The 26084-nt window shown below is 43.9% G+C and overlaps 1 protein-coding gene across 1 annotated transcript; it reads right to left on the bottom strand.

Annotated features, from left to right (window-relative positions):
• Positions 1-4615: 4615 nt before the first annotated feature.
• EIF2S2 (eukaryotic translation initiation factor 2 subunit beta) lies at positions 4616-16978 on the bottom strand. The gene is made up of 9 exons (XM_080558349.1): positions 16784-16978; positions 12415-12595; positions 11372-11475; positions 10066-10201; positions 9643-9743; positions 9056-9204; positions 8108-8164; positions 6970-7055; positions 4616-6253 (listed from the first exon to the last, which is right to left on the bottom strand). The coding sequence occupies exons 1-9, from the start codon at positions 16796-16798 to the stop codon at positions 6078-6080; spliced, it is 1005 nt and encodes a 334-aa protein (XP_080414475.1). The 5' UTR covers positions 16799-16978; the 3' UTR covers positions 4616-6077.
• Positions 16979-26084: the final 9106 nt, after the last annotated feature.

Below are 26084 nucleotides of genomic sequence, written 5' to 3'. Positions count from 1 at the left end.
GGTATGGTGCCAGGGTTTGGATGGAGGAAAAAAAACAATGCCAATAACACACGGCTGTTGTAGTTGCTGCAGAGCAGTGCTTGCACAGAGCCAAGGACTTCTCAGCTCCTCGTGCTGCTGCCCTGCCAGCGAGCAGGCTGGGGGGGCACAGCCAGGACAGCTGGCCCAAGCGGTCCAAGGGACACCCCGTGCCACAGGTGCCCTGGGGAACAATAAAACTGGGGGGAGGATGTTGCTGCTCAGGTACTGCTGGCTGGGCACCAGTCAGCAAGCCATGATCACAACTGCATTCTGCATCACTTGTTTTGTATGTTCTATTATAATTTCCCTTCCTTTTCTGTCCTGTTAAACCGTCCTTATCTCAACCCGTGAGTTTTACCTTTTTTCTGATTCCCTCCCCATCCCACTGGAGGTGGGGGGTGTGAGCAAAGGGCTGGGTGGTGCTGAGCTGCCTGTCGGGTTAAAGCACAGCAGTCCTTTTGGCAACCCAAGATGGAGCACAAAGGTTTGGGTTAATGACAGATCAGACCAGAGCATGTTAGAGAGAACAAACTTGCCTGCTGTATTTGTTTAATAGTTGCTGTGATGTTGCTTTTTTTGCTCTCACTGTTGGACGAGTTCTGAGAGTTGTGTTACGTGACCCCTTACGTGCTGTGTACGCTCCCTGTTTTGCTTTTATCATCTTTGGGGTCTGGTTTAGGGTTGCTTTTAGTTTTATCACTTTGCTGTGCTGTGTGACACTGGTTTATAATATGATCAAAGCACCGGTTGTGAGCCTAATCTGGTATTTGTACTCAGCATTGTTGTCATCTCTGTACTTCGGGAACCATCTCTTGGGAGCTGTTAACAATTGCACCCTGTACCTTTTCTCCTCAGAGAGCTAATCTGTGGGAAAGACAAGGGAGGACACTTTCCCCTGCTCCTTCACCTTTCCTCCCTTCTTCATCCTCCTCCTCTCCCCCAGGCTCATCACCACAGCTCTCGAGAATTTTGGATGTTCCAACCAGCACGATCCTATTGCTGTGTATCCTGGATGTGTTCCTGGTTTTGTCTAAGATCAAACAAATATTTAAGAATACTACCCAGAGGTCTGCCCCAAGGCAGGATGGATCTGGGTGGCAAGGTGTGTGGAAAGATACAGGCAGGCATCTATCACTGTTGTCACCTCCAATAGTTCTGGACTTCACTCCTGATCAAGTGTGGAATCCTAAAAAACTGATAGAATGAACAAAAAAAAAGTTATGCCTTGATCCTGGCAATGCCAGAGGGCTTCAGCTTGCACTGTGCTGGGGTCTGACCCACGCCTATCATACAGTAATAGATGCCAGTAAGCACCCTCACGAGGAGGAGCTTGCCTCTGGATGTGACCCACCTCTGGTGGCGGATCCTGAGGCTGAAGCAGAGCGCCAACCCGGGCTGGTGCCAGCCCCCCTGTGCACGAGAAGGAACAGTGGAAGCAAAAGTCAGCATAATAAGGAAGGAAACTCCTGCTAAGAAGGGGAAGGATTCACATTTACAAGAAGTGAGTAACGAATGCTACGACGAGGAGCAAAGAGGCCCTGCCGCCAGCCCAGCGGAGGAAGGGGACGAGCAGGTTTGTTGGCTGCGTGGATCCATCTTGGATGTGCCTGGCCCCTCCGACCACAGGAGCGTAAGGCTCTGGTGGACAGCAGCGCACAGCATACCCTAATGCCACCAAGCTGTAAAGGGGATGAACCCATCTGTATTTCTGGAGTGACAGGGGGATCCCCAGTTAACTGTACTGGAGGCCGAAGCAGGTCTAACTGGGAACAAGTGGCACGAGCACCCCGTGGGACTGGCCCAGAGGCTCCGTGCTCAGCAAAAACTGCATCAGGAGAGGGAAGTTCAAGGACCCCAGAGGGTAACAGAGGTCTTTTAGCATAGCTGCCTTGGAGACAGAGTACATCAAACAGCTATGTGCCTGTCCCGGTCTCTCGAAGAACCTTTCTCTTGTGGGGTTGCTGAGGGCTGAAGAAGAGCAGGTGCCAATCGCTACCACAACTGCGCACCGGCAGCAATATCACAGCGTCTGAGTAATTAACACCCAGAAAATGAATCAATATGCCCTGTTTGCTGATGGGTCCTTTCTTAGTGTGGGAAAGCCTCAGAGGTGGAAGGCTGCTGTACGGAGCCCTACACGGCAAGTTGCAGAAACTGGTGGAGGAGAAGGTGAATGGAGCCAATGTGCAGAAGCAACGGCCATCCAGCTGGCTTTAGATATTGCTGAACAAGAAAAGGGGCCAGCGCTCTGTTTCTGTACTGACTCCTGGATGGCAGCAAATGCCCTGCAGGTGTTGTTCCAGCAATGGAAACAGAGGAAGTGGCAGCACAGAGGCAAAGCCATCTATCTGGGCTGCCCCGCTGTGGCATGATATTGCTGCCCAGGTAGAGAACCTGGTTGTGAAAGCACACCACATAGATGCTCACGTACCTGTCAGGCCACTGAAGCACACCAAAACAACCAGCAGGTGGTTCAAGCTGCTAAGATTGAGGTGGCTCAGGTGGATCTGGCCTGGCACAATAAGGGTGAATTATTTATAGCTCGATGGGCTCAGCAAGCAAAAAAATGAGAGATCACATGCTTTGAAGACCAGCCCATTATTATCCTCTCCAGAACAGGGAAACCCCTCAATGGGGACCACAGCCTCAAATCTATGCAACCACTTCAAGAGAACCCAGGAGATCTTTGCACAGCTTCTTTAGTAGGAAAAAAAGAATAAATTTCCATGCCCCTGATGGCTGGGACTCATAGGAGAGGAATCCATTGTTCAAGGTGTCAGGAAGTATGGGGACAACGCAGAGAAGGAAAATGATTTAAATTTCATCCCAGATGAACCCATGTTTCCCCAAACTGTTTTCTTTTTCCCCCCACATTCATGCTGGAAAAAGGCTATTTCAGTGCTGAAGAGAAAACACAGTGTAAGGCTTGCAACAGGCTCTGAGGACCATAAAGACAGTTCAGTACACAAAACTAAAAAGAACCAGACTATTTTTTTTAAACGTGCCTTTTGTGCCATGACCCCTAACACAGCAGTTATATTGGACAATTTAGGGCATATGCATGTTCAGGCATCAAGGCACACAGCTGTGCTCCATCCCATCCCAAGCAAAACAGTTCCACATGGAAGAAAGAAATACAGGAAAGAAGAAATACAGGAAAGCTTTGGAATAATTACCCAAAGCAGCAAGCAAGGCTGGAGGGAAGAAAAAAACAGGGGTTTAAAATGTATTTGTGTTGGTAGAGAATTCAGAAAGACCTTGCCTGTAACCTGACACAAAAACTACAGGTCACAGCTGTATAAATCCAGATACTATGGTTAATTTTGTTCGTTGTTACAGAAACTTTTCTCCTTCCAACATCTCAGTTTCTGAAGATGTTGCTAGTTTCTGAAAATCTCTGAGACCACAGATTCACCATGGAAAATGGAAGGGACTGAGGCCAGAGGTATCCATGCATTTCTGTTGAGTATTCAGCAGAAAAGTGATTAATAGCATAGACACATTTTTCTTGGTTTGGGCTGGAGGATCTTTTGCATCTTTAATGCTGACGAGACCTGCAATAGCTTAGATTCTTCTTACACCTTTAAATACTCACAACACAGCAGATGTGGAGAGGAGCAAGCCAGCTGTACCAGTGTGTTCTTTGTTAGCTCCCCAGCTCTTTCCCAATCCATTAAAACAGGGATTTTATTCTGCTCCACACAGTCTGTCAGTGCCAAATAAAAACCTGGTTCCCACATCTTCACCAGCTCCATACAGACAAGTTTTAACTCATAAAGTAGAAATCATGGAGAAACAACTGTGTGCAGCCAAATACTCCATGCAGTCCTAAGGCAAAGCTACCACCTTACTGTTACAAAATCCATCCCTAAACTGCTTACTTATAATCAGCAGGAGCACATAACCTTTTTTTTTTTGCCTCTGAACATGTGACTACACTTCAAACACAGCAGTCTGGCAAGCAGCAATATGCATACAACACATACAGTGGACTATATTTGGTTTTGAACATACACTGGGAAGTTTTTTTTCCCTTTTATTATTGGTGTTTTAAATCTAAAACCTGCTCTTTAACACAGAAGACTTTTCATGTGCCAGTGAATTTCCTCCATGAGTAAATTGAAGTCCACACCTCGAGATATTTCAGTCAAATATTAGTCACCAAAACCAATGCCTTTAGGTTTTCATGAAGGCATTCAAAATACACCTATAAAGCATATGTACTCACCAGGACACCAGGAAACCTCCCATGACAGCTCTGAACAGTGATTTACTTCTTCATTAACATAATCTTTCTGATCCAAATACAACTAAGTCAAATTTTGTATTTAACATACTAATACACAGTACCAGCTCAAGGCCATACTGTATTTTTTAAAAAGACATTAGTTTTTTAAAAAGGACAATAAAGGTATTTGACCCAGGAAAGCACACATGTAAAAACAGAATCATTGTTCTTTAGCTATTTCAGCATGCCCAACAGCATGTCACTGAAAGAAGGCATCTAACACTTCTCCAAAAAGTTTTACTTCCAAGTAGAAGGCTATTTGCTGGAGGAAAACAAACAAACAAACAAAAGAATACAACAATAATGTTACAAGAGGCACTGATCCTGGCTTTATTCACTTAAAGATACATCCAACATTTGTTATAGCTCACTTGAAATTCAAAATGCTTTTAAGAAACCAACTATAAAACTTTGATTTTTGTCTTGTAGTGCTGTCAAGTTTTCAAATAGCAAGTGACTTCCCAGCAAAACTGTGCTGTGTATTAACTTACATACAAAGATTAAAACTTGGTAGAAACCTTTCAGTTTCTGATATTTGATGAATCATGTTCAAAATGACCACCATTTTCTCTGGGGAGGAAGCTACTCTGCTTACTGGCAGGGATGGGTGCCAGCAGTCCTGAGCTATTGCACCTTATCCTAACCCTGCACTGTTTTAAGGAGTGGTTAAGTGAGAATTGACTTCTGTTCCCCTCCATTACAGTACTCACAAGGGATTTCACTCCCCATTTGCATCTTCACACTTGGCAGCTGGAACAAATTTTTCTCAGCACTAAAAAACTAGTTAGGACAGCATTATGCACATCCCCTAGAGATTACAGACACTGACTGCTAGCAGAGATAAGTACATATTTTATAATCAAAAGACGTCAATGTGTTAATTTGGAATAAAAACTACTTGGCAGTATCTTCTGTTAGATTCAATATATATATAACTGTTGCAGCCATCATACAGTGATGTTTCCTACAATCTTTTTTGCTGCATTTAGATTTTTTTTTAAAGTGATAAAGAGTGCAGGACTTAAGAAATATAAACATTTTTCTATTAGAAACTGCAAAGTTTAGTACTATGACACTATGAAAGCTTACAATACAGCAATTGTTATCAATTCCGTGTTAAGACTCAGCATCAATATGGTGTCTGAACTAGCTCAAAGCTCTATTCTGCCTTATAAAGCAGTATCAACCTGTCTTGATGTCACTTTCTGTGCAAAATGTGTTCCCATACTAATGCAGCTATAAAAGCACAAGCAGTTCTTATGTTGGTGTATCATCCTTGTTTTGTGAATGGCTTCTCTGTTTAATAATAGCCTACCTAGAAATCAGCCATCATATACAGGCAAAATAACCTTAAACTTCTGTCTGGGTATTAGGCATAGTTCAGTGACATGATCTGAAAGGACAACACACCAACCATTCCCATGAACTGTTTAAATAGGAAACTGAAGGAAAAATCCAAATCGAAGACACTCACTGTTACAGTATCTTTAATTTATCTTGTGTTTTACAGAAGTCTGAATGGATTAAAAAGCACCTCCTTTCCCATCACGTTCCTTATAGTTGGTAAAATATATTCAATGAGCAAATGTATGTGAACAGCTTGAGGATCTGCATCTTGCAAGGATTTCACAGACCAATCAATCAAAAGCCAAATTTCTTGTAGTTTTTACAATCTTGTTTTAATACAATGGTAAATCCATTCCGATTGTAAACCTGTCCAGTCATATCTCCCCAGAACACTTTGCAAAATCCAGTGTTGATTAGCAAACTAGTTAGCTTTGGCACGGAGCTGTGCTCTCTTGCCTGTGACAGCCTGGAAACCAGTTTTGATGCTGGCGACGGAGCAGCGAGAGTGGCAGGTCTCACACTGCAAGAAATATAATCTGGTGTCCTTCTGTAGGATTGTGTCTGGTGACCGACATGTATGACAGGTGACATATTCCTCTGCAGAAAAGGAATTAAGTTGCGGTTAAAAAAAATAATGCATTACCATCAGAAAAAAAAATCACTTCAGCCTTTAGTTTAACAGTTGTCTTGAAAGGATGTTCAAATTCATCTACTGATTTAGAAGTGGCTTACTATGAAAGTCACAGAGGTTCAAAAAGACTAAAAATGCTTCCTTGCTCCTAAGTTAACAAAGAGCAGATTTTGTACATCTGGTACATTGTGCCCTGACACCAGTGTTTTAAGAAGTAATAACCAGCTAAGGCTTCCCACTGGCTTTCCATGACTTCCTCTGCTGAAAAAGCATTCCCAAATGTCAGCAACTCTTACATAGACACTGTCTGAAACAGCATTTTGTTGCATATAAACTGCAAGCACACACACTGTATTTGTTAACTAATATGTACAACAGACTTTAAGAGTAATTACCATTATTTTCCATAATCCTCATCAAAACTAAGAAGTTAAAGTCAGATGAAAACAAACTATTTTCAACCACTCTTACTGTCCTTCTTGGTACATCTCTGCACCTGGACAGAGTATGTCCTAGGTGCTCACTATACGATATAACCACCTTCACTTGCATTATTCCATCACAAAGCAGAAAAGTCATAGTTTGTTAGCACAGAACCTCTACAGCATGCGTACTTGCAGAGGGGCATGTTGGGCCTCTGGTCGTTAGAAAAATGTGTAGCGGAAAATGGAGTTATACTTACTGATATATCTTCTCAAGACATTTTCTATCTGTTTTTGCTGGAACCTTCCTTTGATTACAAGTTGGTTGTTACCATCTATTGAGCCACTAATTTGAAAGAAAAATAAATTTGAAGTAATTGATTTGCAGAAGACATCAAATAAAAAAAGTATATGAAGTCAGCAACTTGAAGCAAGTTAACTGAGGCATTCTTCAAGGTAAGAGCAAGCCAGAATTACTTTGTGGGGAAAAAAGAAATATGTAAAATTCTGACAGCACTTGAAAACCTATACACAGTTTTGCCCAAACAGAACTCATTGCAATAAAAGCAGACTCCGGCAGAGATCAGCCTCATAGTTAAGCTGCCCTACCAGGAGAAATGTACAGAATTGAGAATAAGCATCCGTTTGTCTCAAAGAAATGACCGAGACAACTCTTTTAAGGTAGAATACTACTACAATCCTCTTCTAGCTATTCTGATGTAATAAATTGAATGTTTTTTTCAGACTGCAGTTTTTAAGTTTTTGTTTAAGTTATCTGAAGTTGAAGAGATCTCAATGTCCAGAGGAACAGGCATTTGTTATAACCACATTGCAATTAGATGGCTAGATTCTGTACATCTACATGTAACAGTATTTTAATCTTCAAGACAGAAATAGAGTATATTGTCACAGAATTAGATCTTTTTATCAAAAGCATTTAAAAGCAACAGAGCAGCTTTTATGCTAAGACAACTGGATTTAACTGTGGCATTAGACAGAGTCACTAGCTACAGGCCCTCAAAACTTCCCCTAGGCAGGCAGGCATTCTCTCTTCCTCGGCAATCCTACGGCTTAAGTTGAACGTGAGCCAAAGAGCCATCCTCACCAATTGAGACAAACAGCACTGCTATCAGATCATTTTTTGAGAAAGGTCCCAGACAAGGGATTCAAAGTGCTATCCAAACTGTTCCCTGGGACTTATAGCTTGCCTCTGTACCTCTTCTGCGAAATGGTGTCTCTTCAATCACCCAGGACAGCATCTGGGTGCAGGGAAGAAGAGCCTGATGTTCAAGCACATAAAAGTACAGACCTAAAACCAGGAATCTTATTTTTGATCAATGGCAACTATGTTGCCAATGCTTCCTACTAATACGCACACGCACAGCCCAATAACCTTACCTTGTACCCAATTCTGCCAACAAAAACGCCAGGAGATGTTTTGGCTGACGATGTAATCTAAAAATAAAGTATGGATATCTTTAACCTCCCTCCTTCAGAGAAATTTGATATCTATACAGGAATGGTGGGTTAAAATGATCTTAAAGTACAAAGTTTAAAAGGGCAGTGCCATAAGGTCTGTACCAAAGAGCATAGGCAATGAACTAAGACACTATAATAAAGCTGCACAGTCCACAAAACAGAAATTGCAATTTCAGTAATTATTCTCTAAATTGAGAGTTTTATATTTCAGATTTTCCATTCTTAACCCTCCACACACTCCCAGTGCCCTTCCATTGGAGCATTATAAGCTATTATTAAAATTTTAGTTTAGTATATTACCCAGGTCTTCTATATGATCATGCCAGAAAACCGTCCTCGCTTATGAAACAAATCAGATAGACATTCCTAGAAGCGCCCACAAAGAATAGAACTGACTTCACAAGAAATACTCAGATAGAGAAAGCATAGGGGAAAAAAAAACTGAAATCCATACTATTTACCAAGAGAACAGTATTTGTAGTTCATCTCAAGATTAGAATTCACCCCTGCCATCCCAACCCAAGTCTTGCAAATAAACACCACTGAAGACCCAACTACACACACTTGCTAGAAGTGAGAAAACTCAAAACAGCTTTAGGTTTGGTTTCAGTCCATGAGGCCCATGAAACAAGCCTACCATTTTGATATGTACAAAGTTAGAAACTGTCTCCATAAATCACCTTCATAAATACCTTAACACATAAACAGAGGAAAAGAACAGTATGATTGGAAGAGCTTTCACTTTGGTTTGTCAGTTTTTCTTTTTCTTTTCTTTTTTTTTTTTTTTTTTGCCAAAAAGCATTCATTCAACAGCCAACAACACAGAAAATTCCACCATTCCTGGGAAATATTAAGAGTAAAACTTACAATTTGCAGATATCTGTAAAGTTGACAAAAGATGTTTTCTTGGTCCCTACTCTTACAACCTGCGGAGGCTTCATGACAAATTTCCTTTTTTCTCCAGCTACCATGTCTGGGTTTTTTTCCCGCATGATGTTAAATACCCTATTGAGTAACTGCAAAAATAAGAAAGAGGGGGGGGGTTCACATCATTTGAGGCATGTAAGGTATTCATGCTGAAGTACACCGTTAATGCTATCTCAGATGTTCAGAAGCAATGAATATTAGGTAGTCTTTGTCCATTGACACTTCCCCATAAGCTTTTCAATGCACACTTCAAAAAAATTCTAATAAATGCAGAAGATAAAAGCTGTTTTCACAGAGGTTTACTTTATAACGTCCAAGTACCTCAGTGTGCTTGCAGAGGCATTTTAATATTGCTCTATATGAAAATTAACTATGACAAAAGATGTGCTTTCTGTTATTTTTCTCATCACATGCTTCTGAATGTAAGTTCTTTAATTTTAAGTCGGAAACGGGATACACAAACACAAGGCTCTGCACTGCCAGAGCACATTAACATGTAAAATACTTCGAAAGCCTTTTAACATTACCTCATCATATGTGTAGTCCCTTTCTGAGCCTGCCCACGCAGGTCCTGACTGAAGACTAAAAGAAATTCCATCATCTTTTTTGCTATCTTCATCTTCAAAAGCTGTAAAGAAAGTTGTTTAGGATTCATTAAGAAAAACAAATATTTCTTTAACCTTGCTTGTACAACATTTATAAAAGTGCATCGAAAGAAGATTTTACTAAGACAGAGACAGAAGTGTTCCCTGTTTGTCTGCCTAGAAGAGACACCAGCACTTACGGTGAATTCATACAGTGCTTCTACAGAAGATTTTTTTTGATAATCATGACTGCTGAAAGCAACAAAATGAATTTTGAAACCAAAAGATACTTCAACAGAACTTATTCACCAATAACATGGACTATGGGTAACTTTCAATGTCTCCTGGGCTACGTTATACTTTTACCTTCATCCTTCTCCATTATTTCATCTTCATCTGGAAACTTCACATACTTTTTCTTCTTCTTCTTGTTGCCCAGCATGATATCAAGGTCATCTTCAGGTTCTACTACCTCTGGCACATCTCCCTCAATTTTTAAGTCCTGCAAACAAAAAAAAAAAACTTATAATTTACAGTATTAAACAAATCTCTATACCACAACATTAGAAATTACACCAGTTGCACACTATACTAGATGAATGCTAGTATTATCCACCATGATCCTGAAATGTAATAAGTAAGAACAGAAACTGAAATATGTTGAAGAAAGCGCTGCAGTACAATGCATGAAAAAGAGACAGACTTTTAAATGTCAAGTTGAGATACGATGAGGTACATGCACCTAACATGTAACAGTGCAGTTCTGTGTTAAAACTTAGTCTACATTACTTCCTTTGTAATACTTGGTTTCCTATTAGGCAATCAACACAATCTTCTAGCTAACTTCTGGCTGGTCAAGAACAAGGTCACACTATACTTAGCTAAAGCAATCAGCCACATTTGGGCACAAGGGAACAAAACACCCTACATGCCAGACACTAACGTAAGGTGAAGCTGTGATACCTGCAGCCAGTCCAATTTGTTGTCACAATTCCTTCATGGATGCAGGTATGTTTCTGCATTTACATAAAAGACAGCAACCATTTGTCCTGTCTGGGGCAGATCAGAGGAGCATTTTCTTCCTCAAAAGGCAGAATCCAAGAATAGCTTTACATGTAGCATAACATTTCTCTGCCCTCTTGCTCTCTGGGCTTCCCAGTTACGCTGATATGCGATACAGAATTATGACTTGGAATAAAACTTGAGAAGAGTAAAGATATCTTGTACACCTACTGAAATACAGAACAGTAGCCAATCATTTCTAAAGAAAACACGAGAGTACAAACAGATTTCTTAGCAGATATATACCCTTTATTTGAAGGGTTGGCTTGTAGAGGACTGTTTTGTGCATGGCTTCTGACATCATTTTCTTCTCTCACCCCAGAAGACAGTTAACCTTGATGCTAATCAACCCTTATTACTGACTGCAGAATTACTTGCTTATTGTGCATATCAGTTAATTTTTTCTCATTTCCAGGCAAAAAGCCCTTATGTACAAACACACTCAGCAGAACCTACTATACATGAAGGACACTGTGAAACACGTTTCACTATTAACTGCACCAGGATATAATGGCAGACTCAAAACAGTTCCTGCAACATCGATCTCCAGAAAAGAAAAGCAGGAAAGTTACTTGGCAATAGACAAAATGGCCTAGTTATGTAAACAGACCTTTACGCCTTCTTCTGCTTCATCTATATCAAATATCTTCTTTGGCTTCTTCTTCTTTTTCTTTTGATTGAAGAAGTTTAAATCATCCAAGTCATCTGTTGTATCTAAAAACAAAGGATAAGCAAAAGTAGTACAGATTATTAGTAACTGTAGTAAGAGTTCAGACATTAAGGTTTCCAATGCACATCCAGTGTCTTCAAAACATTACAGCAAGACATAAGCAATGATCTGTAGCCCCTACAGATATCCTTCAGGTTTTCAACAGATCATTCTCCTCTACCCGATACCTCAGCATTATTTTACAGTTTCTGTATCTTGTATCTGCATTTTCTTATTTTTACGTGCTTAATCTTTCTTCGTGCTGTGCAAGAGAAACTAGATGCTTCTGTAATTATAGTAGAAATGCTCAAAAAAAGTGAACAGAAAACTGCAGGAGTTAAGTATAGTTTCTTTGGTCTACAGCAGGAGCCAATTTTAACAAAAAAAGGATTTAAATTAACAGCATTCCCTTAATCAGGTCATCCTGAAGTGGCATTGGCCTCAATCTAAAAAGCAAAATCATATATATATATACACACACACACACAAGCATATTTCCAAAAAGACTCTGAGTAACAGCCTAGTTGCATTCGCACTTGTCCAAAAAAATAGAAACCCTTTTAACCATATTTCTATAATTCACACTATAGCTTAATTGTTGAAGTGAAATAATGCCAGAATTGTGCAATTATTGCAACAACCGCATGTGGAAGATTTTAAACTTCATGATAACTATTTTTGGGCTCCTCTTTTCATTGTCTCACACAAGAAACTCTGTCCGAGTCAGGAAAGCAGAACTTGCATAGGCCACTAGTCACTTGCTCTATGTTTGTGAATGGGGCTTTAGGCAGTAGGAGCAGAAGATGCTTTTCAAATAGGCAGTGTTACTCACAAGATCTTAAACTAGGACCCCAGCACCATACATTATGATGCCACACTCCTGAAAGGCTTCTATCAAAATACAGAACTACCCTTCAGAGTTTATCTACGTGGTTTCATTTTACCTTTCTTCCTGCTGTCTTCTTCATCCGCTTCAACATCTTTGTCTTCTGTTGGCTCTGGTTCAACTTCTTTTGTTTCTGACTGCTGAGTCTCTTCTGTTTGTGTATCCCCTCCCTCCTCATCCAACATAAATGGCTTCTTCTTTTTCTTCTTCTTCTTGCTCATAGTGGGATCAAAAATCATCTGTAAAAGTCAAGAGTTCACCAGCAGCGTAATTATCACCTGCCATTTAACATTTACAACACCTTTAAGTTTCTCTCTGCATTCCTTCTGTTAACCAAACAGAAGGAACGTTAACCAGGCTTTCATCTCAGCCTGGGATTTTTCTTGATCTGTGACAAAGCAATACAAGTGAACTGACTCCACAACGACGAGCCTCACTATTATCACCACTGGTTTTGCTCCAAGGCACAACTAACGAGACCAGTTACAAGAAAAGAAAAAGTTACAATGCTGCTCGACAGTTTCAAACTTCTGCCACTTTTCCCACAACGGCTATGCTGTCTCAACAAAAATGCTTAGGACTAGGGAGAAGCTTAGAAGGGCCTGGTGATACAGCCAGGCTGGCGTCAGCTCCCAGCATTATGAAGCAGCAAAAGGTCTCATCCCAAAGTTGTTCAGTTCTTTAACTAACAAAGCAGCTTAACTCACCCAGACCAACCACGAAGAAGGTACTAACCCCAAGAATGACTTTTAACCTATTCTTTACCTAAATACTGGAGACAATGAACACAAGTTCTTCAAGTCTTCCAACATAGGATTGCCTCCTGCTACTTTTATTTAAGATGCAAGTTTGACATCTTATCTACCCATCACTTTTGTTACATGTCTGGCCATTTTTTCTGCACTATAGTGTATACTTAATGCTTCAAACAATTTTAGATACTTAAAAAAACTGGAGAGTCTTATTCTCTAATAGTTGGAAAGTGTTCTTTCAGGTACTTAAAATTCAGCATCATAAAAACCTCTTACTCAGGATAATAGAACCATTTCAAAGGAGCAACTCTTCAACTTCGTGTTTGGTTACACCCTCAAAGTTTCTCTGTCCATAAAACAATTTTTTCCTCACACTTCTCATTCTCCTGCATGTGATAATCTTGTGATATTCTGATTTTCTGGAGCTTACGTGTTTCATAAAGGCTCTGAACTGAGGCTGAGAGGCAGCACAAAGCACTTAACGATGCTGTGACTCAAACACTCAGAAGTGTCTACATGTATGTGACAATGAAGCTTGAGGCTTTCAGAATGAAGTGTGCCTTCAGCTGTGCACACTGTGCTAGAACAGCTCTCAAAAAAGTTCTGTTGGCTGGCTTCCCTCTAAATGCACATCTATGAATCACTGGCAAGGCACAGCAAGGAATGTTCACAACTGGTTACGCTGTTTGCTGGCTTCCTCTTGTAACCTCTGGATTCTGCTGAAACAGAAGGAAAAACGCCTGCATAGGCAAGGGCCTACAGCTCTGGGCACACCCAGACGAACACCCGTTTCAGGATCACGACCCATTTCAACGATGAAGCTTTCTTTGCAAGGCTCTTCAGACTTATCTTCTATACTTCCTTCCATGAAGAAGCAAACATAAGATGATGTTTTAGATAGAGTGTAATAATTGCTAAGGAACCACTCCATGTACCCCATCACCCCTCTCTTCATAAGAAAAAGAACAGCTTTCAACCCAAACTGCCATAAAGCGTATCTTCTGTCTACAAGAGACAGAATAGGTCTTCAGTAGTACACTAAGCTAAGTTTAACAAGCAAGGGCAACTTCTGGACTCTGCAGGTAGTTTTAAGGCTGAAAAACCAAAGCAACTGGCCCTTCTGCAGAGCCTGGCTCTGACAGCCTGCTTGTCTCTAAAGAGATGCCACCTCCATCCGGGCAGGGCAAGGCATGCTTCTGCAAACCTTGACCTCCTCGTAACAGGCTAACTGCTCTGAGGAAACTGAATAGAGAAGTCAGACAAGCTGAGAAGGTTTTCACCTGAGCCATTTAGCTCACCTAGAGCTTCAGTAAAAACTAAAGAGCATTCTTAGGTCACGCACAGTTTAAAAAGAATGAGAGTCATGATATAAACTGACCAACCACACAACCAGGCTATTCTGTGTTTTGCCAGAAACACCACCAGAGCCCATGCCTTTTGCTATACAGAAATGAATATAAACTTCCATCCTCTTTCTGCTCATAACACCAGATTCCCATGGGGTTTTCCTCTTCTGTAAGCCACAGTTCTTTCTCACATCCAACTCCATGACTCCACTCCTTATTTCAAACGCCTATACAGTCAAAATCCCAACTTACAAAATTCAAGCAAGCGAAAGACAATGAAAAAAAAAAAGGAAGTTGGACTGCGAAGCTCTAATCCTAAAACATAAGCCCATGTCACCCTATACAGGGCGTGTATCCTATTGCAGTGGCAACTGCTGGGGGTTCTACTGGAGGTTCTATTAATCCCATTTCATTAGTCTGAATAAACACAGGCATGTCTACAAAGCACAGAGCAACACTGCACTGATAAAGTTAGTTCAGGTATCCTTATGCTACACTGTGCTGCCCTCTATGATAGAACAAAATTATTTATCAATCAGCACCTAAATCCCTGTTGCTGCTCAAAACGCAGCATCCTCCAGTATTATTTCCTTGGAGCTTCATTAGCCACTGGGCCAGGAAAAGAAAAAAACACACAGAACTTTCAGTTATCATTAAGTAGGATTTTATATCTTATTAAAAACCCTACTACATATAAATAGAGGTTAATGGACTGCTCATCATTTTCAGGTTTGCCTTTCTCCTCCCCTGGAGACAAGGCTCATGTTGCCTCTGCTGTACCATGCTGCACCCAGTCAGGAGACGTTGCTACCAGAAAGCTTCATTTTGTTTAAAGCTCTGGAAGTTTTAAGCCACAGCCCAGAGCAATTGCCCATATTTTGAAGAATTCTGTGCATGCGAATCAAACCAACTTCTGTAACATCTATACTAGGTTTTAAGGTGCAGATCTGTTAACTGAGATTCATGTGCCTTCACCTTCAACTTTACAGGATCATGAACTGTAAAAGAGCCATCACTTGGAAAGCTCCACATCAGCTCCTAACAGCCAGCAGCCGTGGAAGGCACGTGCACTCACTCTCACACACGTTATCCAGAAGACCTAACAGTGACAGCTCAACCATCATACCTGTTACTACCTTCATTCTGTGAGTCTGCTAGACAAAGCAAACCAGAGATGTAACTTTATTACACTAGATATTCCTGATCTCAGGTGAGTATCAGAGCAAATGCATTAAGCAATATAAATAAAGTGACATGAACTAAATCTAAACCAGTAAACTGCAGACTAGCTGCTCTATGCTCTTATGGGCACCTGAAATAGAAAGCAGCTGATGCAAGGGTCCTTATTTCCTAACCTAGACATTAGAAGTGCAGTTGCAGGCACACAATTAGGCATAAAAATGCAGCACATTCATTCCAAGCAGCTGGATGAACCAGCCTCAGCTACCATTAGAGTAATAAGTACGCTAGTTGTTGTTTATTATATCAGAAAAGGTATGACTCGTCTGTCACCAAGGTTAGTGTGACTGTGCTCTGCTCATATGGAGAAGAGCCACAGAGGCATTTTAAGCAACACCAGTGAAAAGATAAAAGACCCAAAGCAGCCATGTCATGGATTCTGCCAGCGCAGCTCCCAGCAGTCACCCCTCAGGGTGCCCATAACCTCGGGCATGGAGAGCTTTCTGTTTCCCCAGGAGAGCACCTGAAATGAGGTTACTAAAGGTACAACACACAAACCCTACAACGTTTGAAAAACTCCTCAGACATTGGCATATTCGCTTCCCTGGGCGTGTACACAAGGAACCACCATAGCTGGATAGCTTTCGCTTATCACTCGTCGAGAAGCAGCTTCCAGGGTCAGAAGACGAGATACTCAAGCCCCAAAAGCAGACGAGCCGCCAGGCCACGCGCTGAACACCGCTCGAGGAGCACGGCACGGCGGGGGGAGGGCAGCCTGCCTTCCTCCCGGCCCTCGCTCTGCCGCCGGGCGAGGAGCTCCGGGCGAGGAGCTCCGGGCGAGGCCGGGACCCCCCTCAAGAACCGGAGCCGCCGCCCCCCCTCCACGGGCCTGGGCGCGGCGGGGAGAGGCCCGGCAGGGCCCCGAGCCAGGCAGGCGGCGGCCCCCGGCCCGGCCCCGCCGTGAGAGGCGGCCGCGGGGCCCCCCCCAGCTCCGGGGCAGCGGCCGCCAGGGCCCGCGGTGAGGGGGGGGGCGAGGCGCCGGCCCTGCCCCGGGGCGGAGGCCTCAGGCCCGGTCTCCCACATGGCGGCCGCGGCGTAGGCCTCGGGCCCGGCTCCCCCATCCCCGGCGGCGGCGACCGCCTGGCCTCACCTCGTCGCCCGACATGGCTGCGGCCGGGAGCGGAGCGGGACGAGGAGAAGGAGGAGAGGAGAGGGCGGGAGCGGGGAGCGGCGGGGCTCAGGGACGCGACCAGCCCTCGCCTGCGACCGCCGCGCTCGCCTCTTGCATCAGCGCTCCCCTCCCCCGCAGCGCCGCGCCTGCGCGCCCCGCCGCGGCGCCGGGCGGGAGCCGCCGGGCTGCTGCTGCGCATGCGCGGTCGGGCCGTTCCCCCCCCCCCCCCCGTCCCCCCGGCCGCCGTTAGGGGTCTCTCCTGTACGGCCCCCCCCCCGCCCCCCCGGGAGCGCCGTCCCAGTCACAGCTTTGGGGCTGGGTGTACTGGGACCTGCTGGGTGTACTGGGACTTCCCTGCCTCCAGCCGCTGCCCCCCTGTCTCTTCTGCCCTTCTCCAGGCGCTTGCACGCCCCGCTGAGATCCCCCTCAGCCTCCTCTTCGTTGGCTTCACGGCCGCAGCTTCGCCTCCTGTGTCAGATGCACCGACGTCTGAACCCGTCGTTTTCGTTCCGTTTCCCTTTTAATAGCTAATAGGAGAACTTGGTGCCAACACACGACAGGCTTACCACAAAGTGCACGTTAACGTTCTGTCCCCAGACCAACTCTGTGGAATTAAAAGGTCGTCAGTTCCATGCCAGCTGTAGTGCTAAAGCAGAGCCATCATCCAAAACTTTGTTATAGGGGTTTTACATTTTAATATTTCCAGGCCATTTACATTTCTGGAGCCCCATAACTTACTACGTCATGTAAACTTGAACTATTATTTTTACATTAGCTGGAGATTATGCACAGTACATCATTTAACTTTTTAATCAGCTGCAAGAAAAGACTGGTCATCTTGTCTATCTTCGATCTTCCTTTTGTCTACCTTTCTTGCTTGCCTTTGTTCAAAATGATGACACCCAGCCTGTTCAGTACACAAAGCCATCAGTCTGGAGGTACTGTGAGGACAGGATCAGTTTTAGCTCTTCCCAACATAACTAAAATATGTTTTCTAAAAAACCTCTGAAAGCCAAATTTAAAAGATTACTTTTCTCTCCTGATTCCATACCACCACCTTTCTCTGGGAATTCAGAGCGTTTGTGTCTCTGTCACTTGCTGTTATGTGATAGGGATATCATGGGTTTAACACTTATCATGAGACAGGATAGCTATAGTTTATGTCACCCCACATCATATTTGTCTAAGCTGTTCTTAAAAACCACCATGGACAGAGGTTTTCTCTGCAGCCTGCTCAAGTGCCTGATAAATTTCATCTTTATTGCTACCACTTAATCCAATGCCAGTTGTAATGTCCCACAAGGATACAGAGGGTCACTGTTCATGGTGTGTCAACCCACGGTACTTTGGAATATTGCTGTGCCTTTTCCTGTCCTGTCCCCACAGTCTTCTCTTTCAAAATGTGCAAAATCCAGCCCCTCCAGCCTTTTTCAGAGGTCTTTTCTTTTGCTTCTCATTTTCTTTGCTCTCTTCTGCACCTTACTTACATATGTGTTTCTTAAGTGCAATGCCCAATACTGGGCACGGTACTTGCATCTGATGCCTTGGCAGAACCAAATAGAGCAGCATAATTACCCCCGATGCCCCATCCATAACAGATTTCTTAATAGATCCCAGAGTAAGGTTCGCATTTTTCTTTGTCAGTAATACTTGGTGAGCAATTACAGCCCTAAGATTTCCTCCAGTTGGGCTGTCTAACGAGTAAAACATAATATTTTGTACATACAGAATACATACTATTTGGGAAATGCCAGAGGAAAAGCTAGTGGCAGCTGCTAGAAGTGCTGTGCTGGAGTTACATCCCAATCTTCAGCTAGAAACCAAAGGAAGGCTGAGATGCTCCTGCCTTTGAAGCTCTTGGCTGCAGACACTGTAACATCAAAAGCATGCCTGGGAGATCGCCTTACATTGATTTTTTTCTTCTATGCTGAAATACTATTCAGGATGCAGTGCTTTCCTCTTCTGTTCTTTTCTTTGCTCTCCTTGTGAATTGAATAAGTTCCAGAAAATTAAGACTACATTATTTGTGATTAGTAGTTACCAACATCAGCAGTCATCCAAGAACACCTGGAGCTAGTGTCTTTGATCTGAGACTAGGGAAAAACAATCCTGTGTGAGTTTTGATAAGAAGAGCAAACTCTGGGTTCAAGAGGTTGCAGAACCACACAGATAAAAATATTTTTTTTTCTTATTTTCTTGAGGAGTTTTGAGTAAGTCAGTTTTTACTGAGTCTGTGGATAGCACTGAATTCTGCTCTCAGTAAATAAATAAATTTTAAAATGCTGATTCTGAAGATTGCCATGGAGTGAATGTTGTTAACCATTGGGCTAAAACACTCTGACACACATTTAACCACTGCCCTTCACATAAGATGTCTCTAAGATAGGACTGTAGCCCTATTTCCACCCAAAAGAGAGAGCCACAAGGGTTTACTTGGATTTCAGATACTCTGATACACAATAGCACAGTGAAACAGGGAGAGGGAAGTCTGGAGCAAACAGGTCTATGCCCTTAGCAGAAGCCCAGAGAATGGATGAAGTAGGTTTAAAGAAAATAGTCATATGGAAAAGAAGGCTTTCTAGCAAAGCCCCGCAGACCAAGAGGACCTCTCCATGGAAGCAGCAGACAGAGGAAGCCTGCAGGACTTAATCACAGCCTGAGGGTTAGGACAGGGAGAATGCAAGCAAAGTCAGAGGTTTGAATCTCATGGCAAAATTTTAAGCAGTGGGTTTAGATTAAATAGTCACTTTTGGACAATTTCAGGAAGAGACACAGGCAGCATACAACAGAGGGTGAAAGTTATTATCCAAAGTTTAACATCATGGTAACTGACAGACTCAGCAGAACAATAAGCCAAAGGCTGGGGTCTTAGAAAGGGGTAACACTACTTGCAGAATCAATTATCATTAATGCAATTCTGTTTGCAAGAATGTACAATGTCTGCTGTCTGGAATCCAGGAGACAGTCAAGCTACAGGGACAGTTTCCTGCCAGTCCAGCCTTGCCTTGCTTTTCCCTTTCAAAACCTCGCTGTACACTGAGCAGTTCCAACAACCAGCGATTATTTTCCAAAACCTGTCACTATAAAGTTAGGTCCTTTTCCTGAGAGCCATTCTCACACGACCAGTGGATTTATTTACTCCCTTTTCTGCCTAGAGCAATCATATGTTAAGGTATACCTTGCAGGTATTTTTGGCCATCATCCTCTAGTAGATGCCTTCTCAGTTTTCCCCCGCCTATACTCCTGAAGGGACCTGGTCCTGAGGGCTGAAGCCCTTAAGGCCTTGATGAAAGTGTTTTCCCACGGGAAAGGTACTCTTCCTAAAACAGAGCTTAACCCTGGCACTTGGGATTTCAATTACATGCTGTTCAAGCTCCAGACGGGTTGTTTCTCACTTCCCATTGTGGTGCTCCTTGTGGTGGTGGCTGTCAGCTGTCTCTGCAGGGAAGAGTAATAGAGATTAAGGTGACTATCACCTCCACTTGTACCATTTGCTTCCTGGATTGGGCTGTTCTCTGAATCTTTTCCAATATTCAGTCCCAAATCACTCATGGGCCAGAAAATATGACTGTTTCCTTCCCCCAGCCTCATACCCCAAGGGCTGGGAAATCCCCTCTGACAATGAACAGCAAATACTCATCTTTCTTGCTGCAGACAGTCTGCTTGGTTGTTTGTATCGTTAGCTGAGAGATCAAACAAAATAATGATCTCCACACGTAGATTTAATAACAGGATGCATCAAGATTTATTACGAGATAGACAGGACTGATCAGCCTCAAGTAATTGGAGCACATGTGCTGGAGTGCAAGCTATGTCACTTGTCTCACAAAAATGTGTCTCCTGCAGAGCTGGGAAGCCCCATTCATCCATCAGCCTGTCCCCACCTCCAGGGACAACATGTGCTCAGCGGAGCATCTGCAGGAGAAGAGGGTACTCCTGGGAGCCACCTGCCCCCAGCATAGGCAAGCAGTCAAAGAGGAAAAGCCTCTTACTTACCAGTGCTATTGGATTTCAAGATTTGTTCATGCACACATTCATCTCTCACTGTCCTTTGCACCTTTCATCCTTGCATTCTTTGGGATTCTGCAGCTATGAAGAGCTGCAAAACACGTGGTGAGTATGGAAGAGCAAGGCATAAGCACAAGCGGATAACAGCGAGCTCTCTGGCTCTATCATCATACCTCAGCCTGCCACTTCTCCAGGCTGAACTCCACCTGGAGTTCTCCAGCTCCCTCAGCCTGTCTTTGTAGCAGAGGTGCTCCAGCCCTCTGATCATCCTTGTGGCCCTCCTCTGGACTTGCTCCAATAGGACCCTATCCTTCTCCTGTGGGGGCCCCAGAGCTGAACACAGGTACTCCAGGAGGGGTCTCAGGAGAGTGGAGAGGAAAGGGAGAATCACCTCCCTCGACCTGCCTGCAGCCCAGCATACGGTTGGCTTCCTGGGCTGCAGGCACCCACATTTGCTGGCTCACGTTGAGCTTCCCACCAACCAACACCCCAGGTCCCTCTCCTCAGAGCTGCTCTCAATCCATTCTCTGCCCAGCCCTGTATTTGTGCTTGGGATTGCCCTGGCCCAGATGCATGACCTTGCCCTTGGCCTTGTTGAACCTCCTGAGGTTCGCACAGGCCCACCGCTCAGGCCTGTCCAGCTCCCTCTGGATGGCATCCCTTCCCTCCAGCATGTCGACCGCACCACACAGCCTGGTGTCACTGGCACACGTGCTGAGGGCGCACTCCATCCCACTGTCCTTGTCAACGACAAAGGCATTAAGCAGCACCGGTCCTAAAACTGATCCCTGAGGAGAGCCACTTGCCACTGGGCTCCACTGGGCCCTCCGATCGGTCGGCCGCGACCACCCAGCCAGTCCCTTCCACACTGTGAGAAACACTCTGTAGCCAACAACTTAGGCTCAGGCGAGGATCTCAGTGAAGCAGCAATTTTAATCGCGATTGCAATGGTGGGCGTCCCACAAGCAGGAGCATGCCTACTAGTTCCATAACACTGTTTATATACTTTTTTTTTTTTCTCGACGACCAGGACCCTCCCCTGTTTCCCCATCGACTGGGTAATCCAGGTTCACAATCTATCTGGTGCTTCACAGACAATACACGGCTTTCAGTGGCCGGCCTGTTATAAGTCAAATTTCTTTTGCCTTTTTTACTCTTTGAGGTGGTGATGTTTCTTACACCGTGATTTCTGCCTAATTGCTCTAAGGATTCTGGTCGTCTGCACGTTACAAGGTCGTCTATTAAGCTTTCTCATCACTTCAAGCATATCTCAATACCGCATTCCTTCCCTCTAAACAATGTAACTCTGTGCAAAACCATTTTTATTCCCACACCACCGAGAGGCCCCCCCGCCAACACCCCCCCCCCCCCCGCCGGCCTGGTGCCGAAGCGCTGCCCCCAGAGGCGCGGCGCTGCCCGCCCGTGGCCGCCAGGGGGCGCCAGCGCCCGGGCTGCGCGGGGGAGGCCGCGCTCACGGCCGGGGACGCGGCGGGGAGGGGGGGGCCGCACAGGGGGTGGGAGGGGGATTTGGGGGAATTTAGGTTGAGCTGGTAACGCACGGGTGTTTTAGCTTTAGCGCAGGGCTTCCCAGCTCCTCGTGCTGCCCTGGGGGTGCACGAGTGGCTGGGGGGGCACAGCCGGGACGGCTGGCCCCGATGGCTCTGGGGGGACATCCCGTGGCATGGGGCGGTGTGGGGGTAAAATACTGGGGGTAAAATACTGGGGGGCACTGTTCAGAGAGGGGCTGGGCAGCAGTCGGCGGGTGGCACGCAATGGCATTATGCATCGCTTGCTTTGTATATTTTATCACCGTTATTATTATTATTTTCCTTTTTTGTCCTATTAAACTGTCTTTATCTCAACCCATGAGTTTTACCTTTTTTCTCCGATTTTCTGCCCCATCCCAGTGGGATGGAGGGTGTGAGCAAATGGCTGTGTGGTGCTGAGCTGCCTGCCGGGTTAAAGCAGGACAAAAGCGGCTACGTGATCAGCCTCTAGCAGTGCACCCCGAAAAAAAGACAGCACCCTAAACACACTGCTTGGGATTAGTTCTGCTGTCTCCAACCCCACGCTGTTTTGAATATGCTGTTTGCAGACATTTTCAATGGTTGCTGAGAAGTTAGATACCAAATTCCACTGCAAACAGTGGATACAGACAGCCTAACTCTCCTATATCACGAGTTATTTTTCTAAGCTTTCTGCCTGGGCAGCTGCACAGTATGTCCTTTGAAATAAACATTTAATTCAGTATGTGAGAAATGGGCAGCTTGGGATCCCGGGTCCACATACATAACAGTTAGAGTCAGATTTCCACATGCCTGGCATGGCAGCTGTAGTCCAGAGCTTGTCTGGGAGTTCCCAGGTGACCATGAATCCTAATGCAGATGCTGTTACTATCCTCCTATTGCTTTGCTTAAACAAACAAAACCAAAAAACAAACAAACAAAAAAAAACAGATAAATCCATTCCAGAACAAAGTAATATGCAGACAGGTTTTGCTGGGTGCTGTTATAAAATAGGAAGAGAAAGAGGGTTAACACATTTGGGTTTTAAAAAAACAGCAAGGAAACTGAATGGACAGCTTTGACGAGTTCTAGGCATGGCTGAGAAAGAGCAAGCTAAACAAGGCTTGGTCCTCTAAGCTAAGAACTTGGTTCGTGTTCAATTCCTCCCATATTCACAGGAGCAGAGGACGTTGTACCTTTTTTTTTGCACATCATGAAAATTACATCAGTACTACCTGTTCCAGCAGCCTCTTTTGCTTGTAACAGAAACCGCCTGCAAGGCAGCCACGTTTGCAGAGATGCCAGTATTTTCACTGAAGGATTTCCCACACTTGATGGCTAATTTGGATCAAAAGCATTTGAAGTTTCATTGCTGTTCTTAAGTGTCATCTCACTCAGGAAGAATTGTCAAGTTATAGGATTGATGATGAGTAGCATAATGTGTACACAAGATTTTAATTGCATCCATATAAACAAGAAGCAAGTCCTATTTTAATTGACAGAAAACGCTCTGTTCCATGCCTACATTTCAACAAGTTGCATGGGGATAAAAATGTCAAAAGTACATCTATTAAGGATATAAGAGCAAAAACAACCTTTTCCAGATTTGTTGGAAATGCCACCTTCTGTCACAGGTTTTAATCAGGCAAATATAGGAAGAAAATGGATGCACGAGAGCATATGGTTTAGATTATTTTCTCATAATAACCCCTAAACTGGAAGTTGACACATACCTATTAGTGATAATTGATGAGATGAATTAACAGGCTTTTTTTAAGCATCAACAGAACTAAACTAAATAACAGAACTAACTAAATAACTTCTTGGTTCTGCAATTCAGACAATTGCCTAGGAAAAAAAGAAGAAAGTAGTTAGATCCAGTTCCAAATTGCTACACAGGTGCAGAACTCTTTGTTAGTGCATCTATTTCGCCAAAGCAGCAACTTATTTTTCTATTTCGTAAATTTATAAATGATTGACTTCAATCAAAATAATTCTCTCAGAGGAAAAGGCAAAAGTTGAGTGGGTTTTAACAAGCTGTTTCAGGCAATCCACTATCTCACACAGACCAAAGACACTCTGTTGAATAGGCAGCCTTGACATTGCACCTGCAGCCACAACAGATATTTTGCTGGAACAAACACCTCAGTCAGACACTGTAAGGAACGTCAGCATAAGCTGTGCACACAGAAGTGTGTGGTAGGGTGTGGTAGAAAAATCAGAGGGATTGGGGGGGTGGGGGGAGAACCTATTCAGTATTATTTTAATTAGCACATTATTGTGCTAGCTAGGAAAGGTTTTCAGACACTGCAGTGGCCAGCTGGGTTATGTTGTGCTGTGCAACTCATCCATATCCCTAACTGGGATTTCTGTATAGTCATGGTTGAAAAATGGAGGCCTGGCATTTTTCAGAATTTTCCTCCTGGGTGCAGGATTAATAATAATAATGATAATGATGATAATAATAACAACAATAACAACAACAATGCTATTCTGGGCATATCATGGCATTGCTTACAGGGAAGTTATGAAGTTGCACTCTCATCAGACATCCTGAGAGTTCACATGGTAGCCTGGTGTTGGAGTTAACTTCCATCACTCTGGTAGTAAATTTCTGTTTTGAGTCTGTGAATTATCTGAGAATCAAAAAGTCCAACAGAATGTTTGAGACTTTGATCTTATTTTTAAATGCTAATATAACAGAAGCAAGCTGGAAATACTCTTCGATCACAAGATGAGAAAGGCTGGTTAATCAGTAAAGACCCCTGTATCTGGAAGGTCCAGAGAAGGGCTGGCAAGCATTCATTTAAGAGACAATGCCTTGATTTAATGATGGTAGAAAATCCACAGAGAGGGTAAGAGCCATTCAGTACATTATGGAAGAGTTGATTTGGGCAGCCTGGGAACAGCATCATTAGTCATACTTTTTTCCAAACTTTCATGCTTTGGCAGTCACTGTCATGGACCATCAAAAAAGCTTCCCTCATTTCCTGAGCGACTGCACTCAGCACCATGATATCTAAAACAGACCTTCTGCTTCCCACAGTGAACATAGCTAGTCCTGGCAGCAAATAGCACTGCTTTTACAAGGCTGTTATTGCCAATGAAAAGCAAGGAAGTATTGTATCAGTTGTTTTTGAAGTGGGTGCACAGCAGCCATGACTGTTCCTGAGCCTAAATCATTCCCGGCATTGCTCTTGGCCCCTCAGAAGTGTAGAGCCAAAAGTAGACACCAGGTTCTGGTGCAGTAGACACCAGGTGCAGCTGGCACCGAGGCTGTTGAAAGTCTTCAGATGCCTCTGCGGAAGCAGCAGCAGCAGCACACCCCTTCCCCGATTTTATACCAATTTTGCCTCTGCTCTTTTTGCAAAGCAAATTCCTTGGGCTGAACCCCCTGGGACTCTCTAACCTAATCCAGACATGCAGCATCCCAGCAGAGTGCACAAGCAGGGCAGGAGCCTCGCAGACCAGCCAACAGGAGGTGACCAGGTGGCAGCAGCTCTGAACAGTGTTGCTTGGGCTGCAGGAAAGCCAATGTTCTACATTTCATTTCTTCCTCCAGACCAGAGTTGAACCCTGATCACTATTTCTTCAGCAGCTGACCTAGTAATAGAGCTGCCATGAGGCAGCAGGGTGCTCCATGGATTCTTTTGAAACTGTTCTGCATTGCATAAACCACCGAAACCCTCCAAGAAGGGCTGGTAGTTCTCAGAGCTCCGAGGAGATAGCTTTTACCACCAGGCATCTCTCACTAACTCTAGCTCAAC

The sequence above is a fragment of the Anser brachyrhynchus genome, assembly GCF_964034855.1.
Source record: "Anser brachyrhynchus genome assembly, chromosome: 16".
Lineage (NCBI taxonomy): Eukaryota > Metazoa > Chordata > Aves > Anseriformes > Anatidae > Anser > Anser brachyrhynchus.
This window is presented reverse-complemented; position numbering and strand designations above follow the sequence as displayed.

What these genes read in the sequence shown, in the direction of transcription:
- EIF2S2 (XM_080558349.1), bottom strand. An exon ending in AAGCAGAAGAAGGCGTAAAG is followed by an intron (nt 10,202 to 11,371) that starts GTCTGTTTACAT and finishes TTTTGTTTGCAG; the next exon opens with GACTTAAAAATTGAGGGAGA. An exon ending in TTGGCAGAATTGGGTACAAG is followed by an intron (nt 7,056 to 8,107) that starts GTAAGGTTATTG and finishes CTTTCAAATTAG; the next exon opens with TGGCTCAATAGATGGTAACA.